This window comes from Anabrus simplex, chromosome 4 (assembly GCF_040414725.1).
Source record: "Anabrus simplex isolate iqAnaSimp1 chromosome 4, ASM4041472v1, whole genome shotgun sequence".
Classification (NCBI taxonomy): Eukaryota; Metazoa; Arthropoda; class Insecta; order Orthoptera; family Tettigoniidae; genus Anabrus; species Anabrus simplex.
The window spans coordinates 120,781,483-120,795,876 of NC_090268.1; the positions used below are offsets into that span (position 1 = coordinate 120,781,483).

Here is a 14,394-nt window from a genome sequence, read left to right on the forward strand (position 1 = left end):
TGGTCAAATATGCCAGCCACGTGTCGATAGATTTACTGGCACGGAAAAGAACTTCGGATCGTTATGACAAGTTTTTAACTCATTCCCTTAATACAATCATTTGACTTCTAAGTAAACACATGTTACGCGAATTTATGTGCAATCGAAGGAACACCAATTATCACTTTAGCATAAACAATACGGGGTTCCAACTGCACAGATGCACTCAGTGCTAGATGAAAAGTAGAAAATTATAATTTTTTTCTACTACCGTTATTTAGGGTTGTATAAATTATACAAGGGAATGATATAGTTTCTATTTATTCTTCTTCTTTATCTGGTTACCCTCCAGGGTCGGTTTTACCCTCGGACTTTCCCTCTACCGCCTCAAGGGCAGTGTCTTGGAGCTTCAGACTCTGGGTCGGTGGATACAACTGGGGAGGATGACCAGTACCGTTACCTCGCCCAAGCGGCCTCACTTGCTATGGTGAACATGGGCCTTGCGGGGGGGGGGGCGGAACATTGGAAGGGATAAACAAGGGAAGGAAGAGGCCGTGGCCTTAAGTTCGGTACCATCGCGGCATTTGCCTGGGGAAGTGGAAAACCACGGAAAACCACTTCCAGGATGGCTCAGATGGGAATCGAACCCACCTCTACTCAGTTGACCTTCCGAGGCTGCGTGGACCCCGTTCCAGCCCTCGTACCACTTTTCAAATTTCGTGACAGAGCCGGGAATCGAACCCGGGCCTCGGGGATGGCTGCTAATCACACTAACCACTACACGGACTTCTATTTATTCGTGCACTGTTATTATTATGTATGTGAATGTGTCTGATGCGTAAAATTACTTTATTATATATATTTTATTTATCGACTTTTGTTTGAAACGGTCACAACTGAACTTGCTTGCCTCTAAGGGCGGGTCAGCTGTAACGCGCAGAGAAGTCTGTTAATAGTACCGGTATACATACTTATATAATATACCCCAAGTACCTCAAAAGATATTACATGGGTCTAAAATGTTTCATAAGATGACAGGAAAGTCCATTGCATAAAATGACTGAGCATGTAGATGAATATTTCCTCAAAGTGTTTCAGAAGAGGGAAGTAATGTCCCCCATATACATTACCGACCCTTTTTTTTTTCCCAAGACTCGACATCACCGCGCTGTGATCGAGGGTAAAACGCGTTCTTCCGTCGAAACACACAGCGCTATGCTCCTACATTAATAATAATACTGAAAACTAAATAATATTAATTTGAAATATTTCAAAAAAAGCATTGATATATTTATAGAGTGACTATTATATGAACTAAAAAAAGAGAACAATTATAATATTTTTGTAGATCGTATTCGAGAAGAGAATAAGCTTAATAAGAACTACTTCACAAGTGTATTCCTGCCCCTTACGGAACGTATATTGTTCAGTGTTTCTGAAATAATTGATAAGGATATTAATAAAATACATAAATTAAATATATTATTAAAATTATAGTATGCATTTAAAATGGTCTTGCGTTGTTAATGATGAACTATTTATCCGCGCGGAGCGCTCCTGGCGGGCGCGTTGTGCGGCACCTGTTAGGGCTGACTCAGAGCACGAGTAGCCAGCAGCACAACGCCGCTTGGGTTCATCGAGTGAGGATCTTTATTGTGTGAGCTAACGGAGTTGAACAGACATGTCGGCAGCAGAGCAAGAGAAGGAAACCAAGGCGGTCGAGGAGAAAACCGAACAACCACAAGATAATGGCGCGCCAGCTTCAGAAGAAACTGAGCAGACAGATAAAACTCCTGAACAACCACCTAAGGAAATGCGGGCAGTCGTACTCACCGGCTTCGGTGGTTTAAAATCTGTCAAAATACTGAAGAAACCAGAACCGACAGTGGGAGAAGGCGAAGTTCTTATTCGTGTGAAGGCATGGTGAGTTGAGAAACCTTATTTCTATAATATTTTTATACTTTTCTTGTTTGGATGAAGTACCATATTATATTGTAATTAATGTTATTGGCGTATTATTACTTTTGTTTCCAGTGCTTTGCTTGTAAAATTATTTAGGTACTTAATTTCGGTGCGGCTTCGTGTTGATAATTAGTTCTCTTCTGACGTCTGAAGAGGAAGCACATGGCACCATATGGGACGACTTGACGAATCTGTAGATCCCTATCAACAGGTGCCTGATATTTATTTTGGTTCTTTTGGGTATTGAAAACTACGAGATTAGTTTTGAAATAGCAGTCGTAGTTATATGTATATTGGAAAGTCCCACCATCACTTCCCGTATGAGTGAAGGGAAAGGGCATAGGTCACGGAAGGGCTGATGGGGCGGGGTGTGGCGAGACGGCGTCGATCAATACTCCACCACCCCCAAAGCCGTCCAGTCGGCAACAGATTGTCTCGCGTCGCGTGCCGTCCGTCCGGCAAGATAACTTTCACTACCACAGCAACCTCTTTTAATTGCTGTGGTGAAGTTTGCGAGGAGCGCCTACTCCCACAATTTAAAAATAAAACTAATAGTTGAGGTTTTACTCTTGTATTCTGCAGAAAAATACAGTCCTTGCTCCGCACCCTAATGCGGTTCCATACGAAGTAGCGAGAATTCATTACGATATTGCGGTGTTGATAGTATAGACCGGTTCATGTTTGAAATTGGATTGAACTTCAAGTTTGGTATGCCAATAGGAACATCCCTTCGCAGTCGTGGTTTTACGTATAGTTCCGTGATTTCGATCACGAGGAAGAAGTTAAATCTTCGTCTAAAAGTCAAATATCGTACAGTCTCGACTCCACCCAGTAGCAGTTTGCTGGTTAACTCTCAGTGGAACTGTTGCAGACCAACCATATCCCTGAAACCAGTATCTGTGACTGTGCTGGTTAAATGCAGGTGTTTTAATTCCCTCTGTTTTGTAATTAACATCTGACGCCTCATTACTCTTTCTCGTCCATAATACGCTAATTGCGCGACAGTGTAGCAAATCAGTTAAACTTAATCGTACTAAAACCCTAACACTTCAAAAAATTTAAGACTCGGAAAGTATTGAAGTGATCTGCTACCGTGCCTGGGTTGTGAAATGGGGCGTGGATTAGACGGACTCATCATACTTGCGCAGTTGTGGTTATCATTTCTCACGATTGTCTTAACCTTCCAGGAGTTCAACCGTCTGCTCGTATTTCCTTGGACAATTCTACTGCCAGCTGTGCTAACGTTTCAGGCCCATTATCTGGCGCTCTGCCTTCCGGCGCGGCCAGGCGGGGGTGTAATGAAGGCAACTGGATGCCTGCTGTCTTGTCAAATACGTCCCTTTAGCCGCTAAGAGCTTCGTCCGGCAAATAAACTGTAAGCAGCGGTCGCTTCACTTTACTGTTGCTAGCAATTCGGTTGTTAGTAATATTTATTACTTAAAGCATGTTTATTTATGTGCTTTTTACAGCTCAACTGCTGGAATGGTAGTTTTACTGGAGTTTTGGAGAATGGGGAAGATAATTGGTAATTTTTACGCTGTTCATGTTTTTGATTCGCAGTGAAGGTCACGTTGCTTAAGAGATCTTTCGGTTAATTTTAATCGTAGTTTTTAAGAACTTTATTTTTGTAGATAAAATGGAAGATGAACATTTTACGTGCTGCGATTTGAACTAGTAGGTAGAAATGTTCGTGACTTGTACGTAATCCCTTCGTAAATGGTAACTGGGATTAAACTGTATTGGGCGCGGTAGTCTGCTCTGTGAATGCACCTTGCAGAGAGTACCAAACCGAGGGTTATCTGGAAATACCACTCGGTTGCGCCCTTCAGTTTGTTTCATTAATCTTGAGTGGCTCGTATTGTTATAAGGTCTTGATCCTTATTTTTTTCTAGAGTAGATAGCGTTGCAGAAAGTTCGGTGTTTTAGTAGTCTGTTGGAGAAAACTTCATTCAGGGTACTTGTTTAGAGATTCATGTATGCAAAACCATTGGTGACACTCGGAGGATAAACAGACAAGTGTTTGATTTGTCCATTACATTACTATGAATCTTGAGCGGTTTTCCCATAGTTATAGTATTCTTAAACAGCGGGTTAAAAATGGGAGGGGGGGGGGGGCTATTAGATGAGATTTGCATTTTTTATGAATTAAGTAGTTAGTATTAGTGCATTTGATTACATGCTTCTTTATATCTAGATACTGTTGGTAGTTCTCTGAACCAGTTTCGCGGGACGCAAGTTTTGACAGCGGAAAGCTGCCCCACCCTTAAGAGTTGCTTTCAAAGTGTGATACCCTAAAGCCGAATGGAAGAATTGGTTCGGATCTGGTATCCCTTTTCATATTGTCTGGCATGACCCATTCGATAAGGCGTTCTTGTCGCCGGTTTGGCCTCGTGTGTAGTTACTCTTCCAGACGAGCCTTTAGTATGCAGATCGTCTTACAATTTTGACCGTCTTTAGACCAGTAGCCGGGCTGAGTGGCTCAGACGGTTAAGGCGCTGGCCTTCTGGCCCCAACTTGGTAGCTTCGATCCTGGCTCAGTCCGGTGGTATTTGAAGGTGCTCAAATACGTCAGCCTCGTGTCGGTAGATTTACTGGCACGTAAAAGAACTCCTGCGGGACTAAATTCCGGCACCTCGGCGTCTCCGAAAACCGTTAAAGAGTAGTTAGTGGGACGTAAAACAAATAACATTATTTTAGACCAGTAGACATTGTGCAGTTCCCATGCAGTTTTGAAGTGCTACTTTCCTATGGGATTGTCTTCATTCTTGTCCCTTTCCCTTCAGTGCTAGGTATAAGGTGCCATATTTACGGAAGCGGTTTTTTTTCTTTTTTTTTCATGCCAAGTCCACGTTCGTCATTTGTGACATCTGTGGCGTCAACGTGATAATGAAGTCTGATTCCAGTTTGAGGGTGTGACACTTCGGGCCTAGTGAAACAGGGACATTGCACAGTCACCAATATTTGCAATTCATGCCTAGTCAATGAACATTTTTGGATTCTTAATCGTAGAGCAAATTTACCTTTCTTGAAGGAAGGTAATTTTTTTAAACGTGTAGTTGTCCGCGATTGCTACACCGCGGCCACCATAGTGAGAAGTCTGATTCCGCTACTGTCAGCCACACTTACTGTTCGAAGAATGAAAGGGATTGATTCTTAGGACTACATTTGATTTAGTGATGAAGGAAATTGCTCGCTTGTCGGCTGTGCAGCGCAATTGATGAGAATGCCCCTTCCTATGCTCGATGCTGCCTAGTCGAATCCTGTCACAATCGCTCGGCTTAATTGCGCGAAATTCGCGCATTAGTTCTATCCGCTCGTTTATTCTTTCTCACGACCGTGCACGCGGACCGAAGACTGATGGTAATTCGTATTTTCGTTTAAAAAAACATAATACGCATATTCCACAGATAAATTTGCCTTGGTTATCAGCTTGTGAAGGGCCACCTATCAGGAAAAGGCGTTGTTGGTTTACCCGGGAGGTGCTCTCGATTCCCCGTCAGAAAGTAGAAAAGGTCTCCATTTCCACTCAAGGATATTCACATTTTTTAAGCTGTCACCGAGCTCGATGGCTGCAGTCGCTTATGTTCGGCCAGTATTCCGGAGATGGTGGGTTCGAACCCCACTGTCGGCAGCCCTGAAGATGGGTTTTCCGTGGTTTCCCATTTTCACACCAGGCAAATGCTGGGGCTGTACCTTAAGGCCACGGCCGATTCCTTCCCGCTCCTCTTTCCTGTCCTATCGTCGCCATAAGACCTGTCTGTGTCGGTGCGACGTAAAACGACTTGTAAAATAAATTGAAGTTATCAGCCTACACCGGTAATTTCAGATCGATTTCTAGAGTGCAAATGCGGTCGGACATAAGACTACTCTATCCTACATACGTTACGGATAGGCCTATATAATTTGTTAGTGGTTTAACGTCGTACACACATGGGTTTTCCGCGACGCAAGGATAGGAAAGGGCTAGGATTGGGAAGGTACCAGCCATGGCCTTACGGTACAGCCCAATCATTTTTTCTGGTGTGAGAATATGAAACCACAACCCCATTTTCAGGGGTGCCGACGGTGGTTCCTGAGAAAGAATGAACGAGCAGGTAAAACTAACGACACGAATCTTGCGCATTTAAGAAGTCTCAAACACAGACTAATTGTGCCGGAAAGACTCGGCAGCATCCAGCATAAGTTGGGACGTTCTGGCCAATCTCCCGAATGCAAGCTCACAGCTGCGAGTATGGTGGTGGTTTTTTCAAGGGGAGACACACGTTTGAGCGACCAAAAGATCTACTTTTCAATTTATTCTTTCATTTAAACTTTAACTGTTCTCTTTATAAGAGTGCAAAAGTTTGCTTAATATCTGCAGTACTTTCGGAGTTATAACCAAAAAATATTTTCAAACGAACATTGACTACTTGAAAATAACTTCATAAAAAATATTTCTACTTGATAGACTTAACTGATTTTAGTACATGTTGTAGCTATAACGTTACCAATCATAATAAAAAAGAAATCATAAAAAATATTAATTTGTTCGGAAATTATCAGGGAAAAGGAAAAAAAAAGTGGCCATGATATGCAGCCATTTTGAGTATAATTATATAAAATGGCATAGGTTAGTATATGACTTCTAAATATGTAGGCATATTAAGGAATGTTTGTCATACTAAGTTTCCTTTTAGTATTAATTTCCAGTGCTGGGGAAAAAGTTGAATACATCACTTTTTCTAAATTCAGTGGTGTAGGTCCTCCCTTAAGAGGTACAACTAGGCAATAATACTCGTATAACACTAATCAGATACAGAATTGGAAAGGATCACACTCTTCAAAAATGGTATCCGCCAAAGAAAGAAAAGGGCCCCGGAGGGCGTGAAAATGAGGCTCGAAAGGTCGCTACACCTGGTACCGTCAGGGTCGGAAAAGGAGTTGGCCAAGGGAGGTCTGGTAGTATAGACGAGTGAGGAGCCTGGTACAAGTGGAAGCAATGCCGGGAATCGGCTAGGGGCCCCGTGGTCACCAACCCACATTCCAAAGTTCAGCCCCTGGGGCCCCTTGAAGTTAGTCTCTTGCGACAGGCAGGGGATACCATCGGCGTTACTTTGCCACTCCCACCCACAGAGGATCACAGCTACGAGACCTAACTGCAGGGCAAACTCGCTCGATATTTTGCAGATAGTGGAAGCTTCTACCTTCCACTCCAAGGGCCTTTATGGCCTGTACGGAGACTGCTTTTGGCTCTCCGCTAGCAAGCTCGGGAGAGGTAGTTACATTAATTAAAATGTGAATACATGCAATAAGGTAGTTTTTTCATAACGGAAATTAAGGTGCAAAGCAGACCTACAGTGAACTGTGTACTATTTAGACAGAAAACTAACGTGTAAAGAGTTTTCCTGCCTAGTCTATGGCAAGTTAAATGCCTTGCCGCAGCTATACAGTACATATCTGCTGTTATTGCTATTCTCTATCGCATGTTCAATGTTCTATTTTATTTTACCGTAACCTTGAATCTTCCTTCTCTTTGAATGGCAGGACTGAGCGTCTCAGACGGTAGGGTGCTGAATTTGAACCAAAGCTGGAGAGTTCGAACCTGGATGAGTGCAGTGCGTGTCTTCTCAGAACTCACAAGTATCAAAATTCACTAATTCCAAGAAGAGGATTAGTAAGAGTGGGGGTTTCTATACCTGGGCCAACTCAATGAGCCGGGCCATTTCTTCTTTGAATGGATAAATGTCCACCCTCCACATATTACGACTGTAGATGTTTGAAATTGTAATAGAAATTGTGGGAAAATGTCAAATGTTACGCCAGCGGGAACTGCGTGCTCTCTGGTAATTGGCACTTTTTTTTTTTTTTTTAAGAGGTGGGCTCTGTCGTGTAGCCTCGCGACAGAGGGTTGAGAAACCCACGGACATCAGGTACACACACCGAGTTTTTCACTTAACTCTATTGTCACTTTCAATTATAACTTTACTGAGACACGCGGATGACTGTCTTTTATGACAAAACCATACAGTTTCGCCCGACTTTTCTATCTTGTAAAACCTATAACGGCTGTGTATTAATTACCCTTTTGCGAAGTAAGCAATTAAGTTGACACCGTGCGATCACACAAAGCAGAATAACTGAGTTAAAGATCAGAGTTACACGTAGAGAATTTGGTTCGTGTAGGGTGATAATTCCCGTTAATACATGGGATATCCCATTGTAAAAGTGGGTGGACAAACATGGGATGAAGGGCAGCGTGAGTCACCTCATCCCTCCTGCAGTCATCGCAAGCACCTGCTGTCCGGAGTCGTGAATTTTGACCAATTAGAATGTTAATTTAGCTACTAGTTTGTGGTCGTGAGTTTTGATACTCTTTTAAACTAATTTTAGTCCGTGAGTTTTTCGACGTAACCGAACAGTGGTACTGTATATGAAGGTGCCTCCTCTCTGCAAATTACTGGCTCGTTAGAGAACTCTTGAAGGAGAAAATTTCGGCTGCTTGGAGTCTCAGAACCATAAGTGGTTAGGACATATGTTCAAAAGTACATTCTTTGGTAAGCACCCAGCATGTTTGGAATGATAGAAAAAGGTTTTAAAATACCTGAAATAGCAGGTGGGGATCCTTGATGCTTGCCAGGTACAAGAATTAAGTGTAATAGTAGTAAATACGACCATTTTCGTTGCTTTTGACCAACTGTGGTAAAGGCATTTTCGTATTGCCTCCTATAGAGCTCACATGTGTAGCCAAAGGGCTGCCATTTTCGGTGAAAATAACATCGCAAGTTTGAAACTGTCATGGCGTTGCGAAGTGTCTACCTTTGATGCGAGTGTATCTCTAACCTGTCTGTCACTTTGGAGTGTCCGAGCCAATCTGCGAGGCCAGGCTCCTTTTTGTGGCTGCGGGACACTAGCAGCACGGCAAGGGACTTGTTCATAGCTGTGTAAAACGCGACGACGTTAAGTCGGAGTGCATTGTGAAGTCATCCGAGCCATACCATGTTGAATCTCTAACCTATATTTCGCAGTAATAGTACCAAAGCTATACTAAATTTCTTATGGGCAGTCTTGGAGTAACTCTCTATAAATGCTGTAAATCCAAACCATAAGTAACGGAATGCTAAGGATCAAAATCAAGTGACGTATAAAATATTTAGATTGGTTAATGCTACTTTTTTGTATAACGATGGTAGAAGCAAAGACGTAAAATGCAGCTAGCACAAGCAAGGAAGACTTTCCTGGAGGATTGACTCGTATTGTATGGAAATAGAACTTGGAAAATAACTAGGTCAGAAAAATAGCTTCGTATAGTTTTACGGCAGTGCCCTTCCTCACGTCTTCAGAATAGTTAATGATGAAATAAATTACGGGATGCATGATAGTAGGGAGTGTAAAACCCGGCGCAGGCACATAACTCATTCCTGTAGAATAGCACCGAGGGATCTGCTCAAGCTTCGTCTCCATCCGATGGAGGAATCACAATAGTCGTATGTCATAGCAACACTGCGGAGACGTTTATAATTTAATCCAGACTTTTGGCACTCGGTATAGTGATTCGAAATTGTGTAACTTCACCTCGCCTACCCTGCCGGCCAATATCCTAAGTCAGTGATTTTTTTACCAACTGGACTCGAACCGGCTAACGACGGTGTGACAAACTTTACGCCTTAGCGATCATTGCCACCTGGTGACCTGTCGTGTTAAATAGATGATGATGATGATGATGAAGTATCGTGAAAATATTTCGCACGTCAAGAGAAATTCCAGTGGTTAATTTTCCACCTCATATAGTATATTTAAAAGGATCTTGTTGTTGCTCAGGAAGTGTTTTGCGCTACGAGGTTCTGTCACGTGAGTCAGGTCAGTTCGATCCCCTATTATACAAACAGCTGGCTCTTTAAAACATCTGCTGCGCCGCTCAGCAGTTGTAGACATTTCGCTGAAGCTTTTATAGTTGAGCGACCAGGAAGCTTTCCCAATAGATGCCTTGGAACTTCCGCTGTTTTTGCAGAATTTGATGGCTTTGCAACACTTCCCTGATATCATATTTGGAATAATTTTCTCGGTTCCGCATTGTTCATAGCATGAAACTACAGCATTTAACACTCGCAGGTTAGTCACCCAATCAGTCATTGGTTTCTCATTAAGGTGGTCGCGGTTTCGAATGCTGGTCAGTGTATAGGGAGGTTTTTGAAATGGTCCCATTCACGTGGTTCGGTTTTCACGTAGGAGTGAGGAGGTCCCATGACAGTGATCACGAAAACTCATAGGTTTTTTGTCCATTGATTTTAGTCCTTTAACACGTTTCCATGGGGAATTCAAATTGATTTGAATACGCTTTCCGTACCAAATACCTCATGGAAACGGGGACTCGGTTCGTATTGAGTCTTAAAGTGGGATCGAATCTTACTCAATACGGATATAGTATCATAGAAACCCGGAACGTATTGAAATAGATTTGAAAATGCTACGGATGGTCGATCGTAGTTTGTGCTTCCTGTGATTTCGTTAGTGTTCGCTTGATTTCAGCTTACTGCTCCTTGTATATGTAGTATTAGTAGGCTGTACATAAAAAAAGTTTGTATCACTGACTTTAAATTCCTTTGGTAATAATTCACGAGGACTTTAGTTACTGTTTTGGTTAGTGTTGGTCCTTTCTGTCAAACTCTACCTGTCAGATTATTCTCGTACGGCCTCGCACGATCTCGTACTCTAAGGGTGTCAAGACTATCTTATTCAAATCGATCCGATTATGGATTGAATCTTACAAGGAAACGGGTAACTTACTGAGTACGGAAAGCGTATTCAAATAGATTTCCAACCCCCATGGAAACTTAACTATCGTTCTTGGCTGCTCCCGTGGGTGGGGGCGTTAGTTACTAAAGGGAACTCTGTTTGGAAGCGTGGGTTTATGACTAAAAGTACTCTTGCTCTTCCTGGCATTCTTGTTTATTCGTCAGAACCTTATCAGACTTCCCCTTTGTCACGTCTTGTTCTCTTGCAACCCTAGTTATATTAGTTCTGTCTAAAATGTTCATGCCTTTCGTGGCAGTCTTGCCTTATGCCTACCACGATTCTTGGAAGTGTCTAATCTTTTCTTTTACGAGTAGGATCGCCAGAGGACTACTGTATTCTCGTTTTCCCCTTAAGTAATAAACCACTGTTGCTAGTTGTTAATACATGATTTAATTCACCCCCATAGGAGACGGATGGTGGTAAGACCAGTTTAATACTGCTCATATTAAGTGGGCGGACTACTATTAACCATTAACTTCAACTCTCACGAAGTTTTCACACGACCGGTCATTGGAATAACCGAGCTCGAGAAGTAACCGCTTGAAATTTCACAGGGTCAGTTCATGCTTTCCTCGAAGTTCATTCACATTCTGGGATAGTCTGTCAGAATCCTCGGGCAAACACTTTTCACCGGCCGAGTTGGCCGCGCGGTTAGGGGCGCGCAGCTGAGAGCTTGCATCCGGGGGATAATGGTTCGAATCCCACTGTCGGCAGCCCTGAAGATGGTTTTCCGTGGTTTCCCATTTTAACACCAGGCAAATGCTGGAGCTGTACCCTAATTAAGGCCACGGTCGCTTCCTTCTAACTTCTAGTCCTATCCTATTCCATCGTCGCCATAAGACCTATCTGTGTCGGTGCGACGTAAAGCCACTAGAAAAAAAAAATTGTTGCTAAAACAGGGCAAAGCCCCAGTTACACCAGCAGATATATTAAAATAACATGCTGTCAAAATAGAAGAAAATGAGTTATAAGAAAAACATATTTTAAAGTACAGATTCTAGAGATAAACTGGAGATGAAAATTACGGTATAATTTAAATGTTCTTAGAGAAATCAGATTTGAAGTTTTCAAGTATGAATGAAAAAGTTTGTATCTTTGGTATGTTGGTACACCAGTTATAAAAGAATAAGAAATTACAAAAGAGTAAATGTATTTATGAGGTGAAATCCGGTACCGGCGCATAGCCTACTTCTGTCAAATAGCACCAATGGGTCTGTTCAAGGCTTAACATTCTCATCTGACGGACAAATCCCCATCGAGTGTTATTTGTCTTCACTCCATATGAACGCTGCGGAGAGGCTTTGAATTTAATCCAGACTTTGGCATACAGTCCAGCGATTAGAAATATGTCGCCTCTTTACCCTGCCGACTAACATCCTCATAAACATTTTTTCGACCAACGGGACTCGAGCCGGCTAACCACGGTATCGATTCGATGCCTTAACGATCTTGGCAGTCAGGATATCATTTAAACCCTTCCAGAGAGTATAAGTGTGTTCCTGTCATTCTTTTACTTAGGGTCTTGGTTTTCAGTCGATCTCTTTTTTTTCAGAAAGTGGGATAATGTTTAAAGCATATCAGTCTTTCAGGTGCTTATTTTATTACATTGGTCACTTTTGTACCTTGCAATTTAGTTTACTTGGCCAATCAGCTTTATTTTTGCTAACCAACTCTTAAAGTGTGCCTTCGTTTGATTACACACTCGCATGAATGTCAAACTTGTCAACTCTGAAAATTGAGGACACTGAACGAATCTGAAAGTCACTATTAGTCTCAAAATTATACTGTATAATGCTTGGTTGTGTAGCCTCCAACGTAACGAAACTAGAAAAACGGTACTGACAGAGCTGTCAGGCAGACGGTAGAGCGCTGGCCATCTGAGCCCGACTTGGCAGGTTTAGTCCTGTGGCATTTGAAGGTGCTTTAATAAGTCAGCCTCTTCGGTAGATTTACTGGCACGTGGAAGAACTCCTACGGACAAAATTCCGGCACCTCGGCGTCTCCGAAAAGCGAAAGTGTAGTTAACATTACTGGTACTGAGGAACATAGCTCCGGACTCGGTTTCAGAGATAAAACTCTCATTTGAAACTGTTACAACGTAGTTCATGCTCAATGAATGTGTCAGGCTCAACATTAGATGCGAACAGAATCGTGTACTTCTAGCGGTATTTCAAGCAGTTCAGTTGTAATTCACACGTTGGCACGTCCCTTCATGAAATGGATCTCTGCAATATTTGTTAGAAAACTTGCGGTATCATGACAACTGATTCAAATGTAAGACTCGGTTGACATTTTGAAGTACTCGGTATACATAACATCTTTAATTGCGTGTATTCGTGCCTGCATTTTATAATGGTTGCATTCCTGCCCGGAATTAGCTTTAAGCTTGTTTTATTTTCGTATAGCAAATGTTACACTACCCATAATTTTACCTGCAATAAATTGCTGTCGGCATAATGCACAATATTACTCTGGCTGTATGCAGTTATTTCGCTGGCCCCGTGGTTTAAGGGTAGCGTGTCTGCCTCTTACCCGGAGGCCCCGGGTTCGATTCCCGGCTAGGTCAGGGATTTTTACCTGGAGCCGAGGGCTGGTTGGACGTCCACTCAGCCTACGTGATAAGAATTGGAGCTATCTGACGGTGAGATAGCGGCCCCGGTCTAGAAAGCCAAGAATAACGGCAGAGAGAATTCGTTGTGCTGACCACACACCACCTCATCTGCAGGCCTTCGGGCTGAGTAGCGGTCGCTTGGTAGGCCAAGGCCCTTTAAGGGCTGTAGTGCCATGGGGGGTGGGGTATGCAGTTATTTTCTGAAAGTTCTTTCTATATTCATATTGTACATTATTGATGGTGATGGGAGTAAACATACTCTCCGCGTGATTGTGCAGGTATCAGTTTAATGGTCCCGCTCCAGTGTCTTCTGAACAGAAGTCTAACATAGCTCATCTGTGCAATAGAACTTTAGTGCACCGTGGGTAACTCCTTAAGTTACACGTTCCTCCAGTTTTGTGATGTCAAATGGCCCGTTAGGTGAGCTGTGAACCTGTATAACTGTTCGTTCTATTTTAAGAAATGCTCACGAAGTCTTAGGACTGAATTTTCTACGAAAAATATTCATGAATTTTCTTGCTAAATCTAGCCATTTTCCTGGAAAGATTTCTTTACTAAGCATGGTTCTTTCTATAGAAACAGTGAACTGAAGAGATGCAACGTGACTGGAAAAGGTGATAATTGGACTGGTAAATATTGTTACTAACAGCGTTAGTCAGATTAATGCAGACTTGTGCTGGCGGTAACACACGCACTGCTAGAATCTACACACAATGTCCGTGGTGAATTGTCTTGTTGCACTGATAACTGCATCATCGTAGTACTGTAGTTGGTTCTCCCCTGCTTGGACAGGTCAAAACCTGTTTCTGTAGGGGGAGCGAGGGCTACGTGCTTCCTTCCGGGAAGTTGCGATCAAGGAGACCTGAAGTGTGACCAGGCTGGGTGCGGGAACACCTGAATTCGCAGGACGACGGGTGATAATTCGAGAGGTGATATTCCACACTGTGACAATGACTTGTAATGAATTGTAAAGTTCAAACCAGCATACTGTAATATCCAGGTGGCTGTTTGGTCTGTAACTGATCTAAAGCCAAATAATTTTTTTAAAAAAGAGGTGGCTCTCGCTTGAC

The 14,394-nt window shown here is 42.6% G+C and overlaps 1 protein-coding gene across 1 annotated transcript in view; it reads left to right on the forward strand.

The window, feature by feature from the left end:
• Positions 1-1,591: 1,591 nt before the first annotated feature.
• The window catches only part of LOC136872485 (synaptic vesicle membrane protein VAT-1 homolog-like), a 184,341-nt gene continuing 171,538 nt past the window's right edge, over positions 1,592-14,394 (forward strand). Inside the window, exon 1 of the mRNA XM_067146291.2 lies at positions 1,592-1,902. Coding sequence (XP_067002392.1) covers positions 1,661-1,902 — 242 coding nt within the window. The 5' untranslated portion in view covers positions 1,592-1,660. The remainder of the gene's footprint in view (positions 1,903-14,394) is intronic.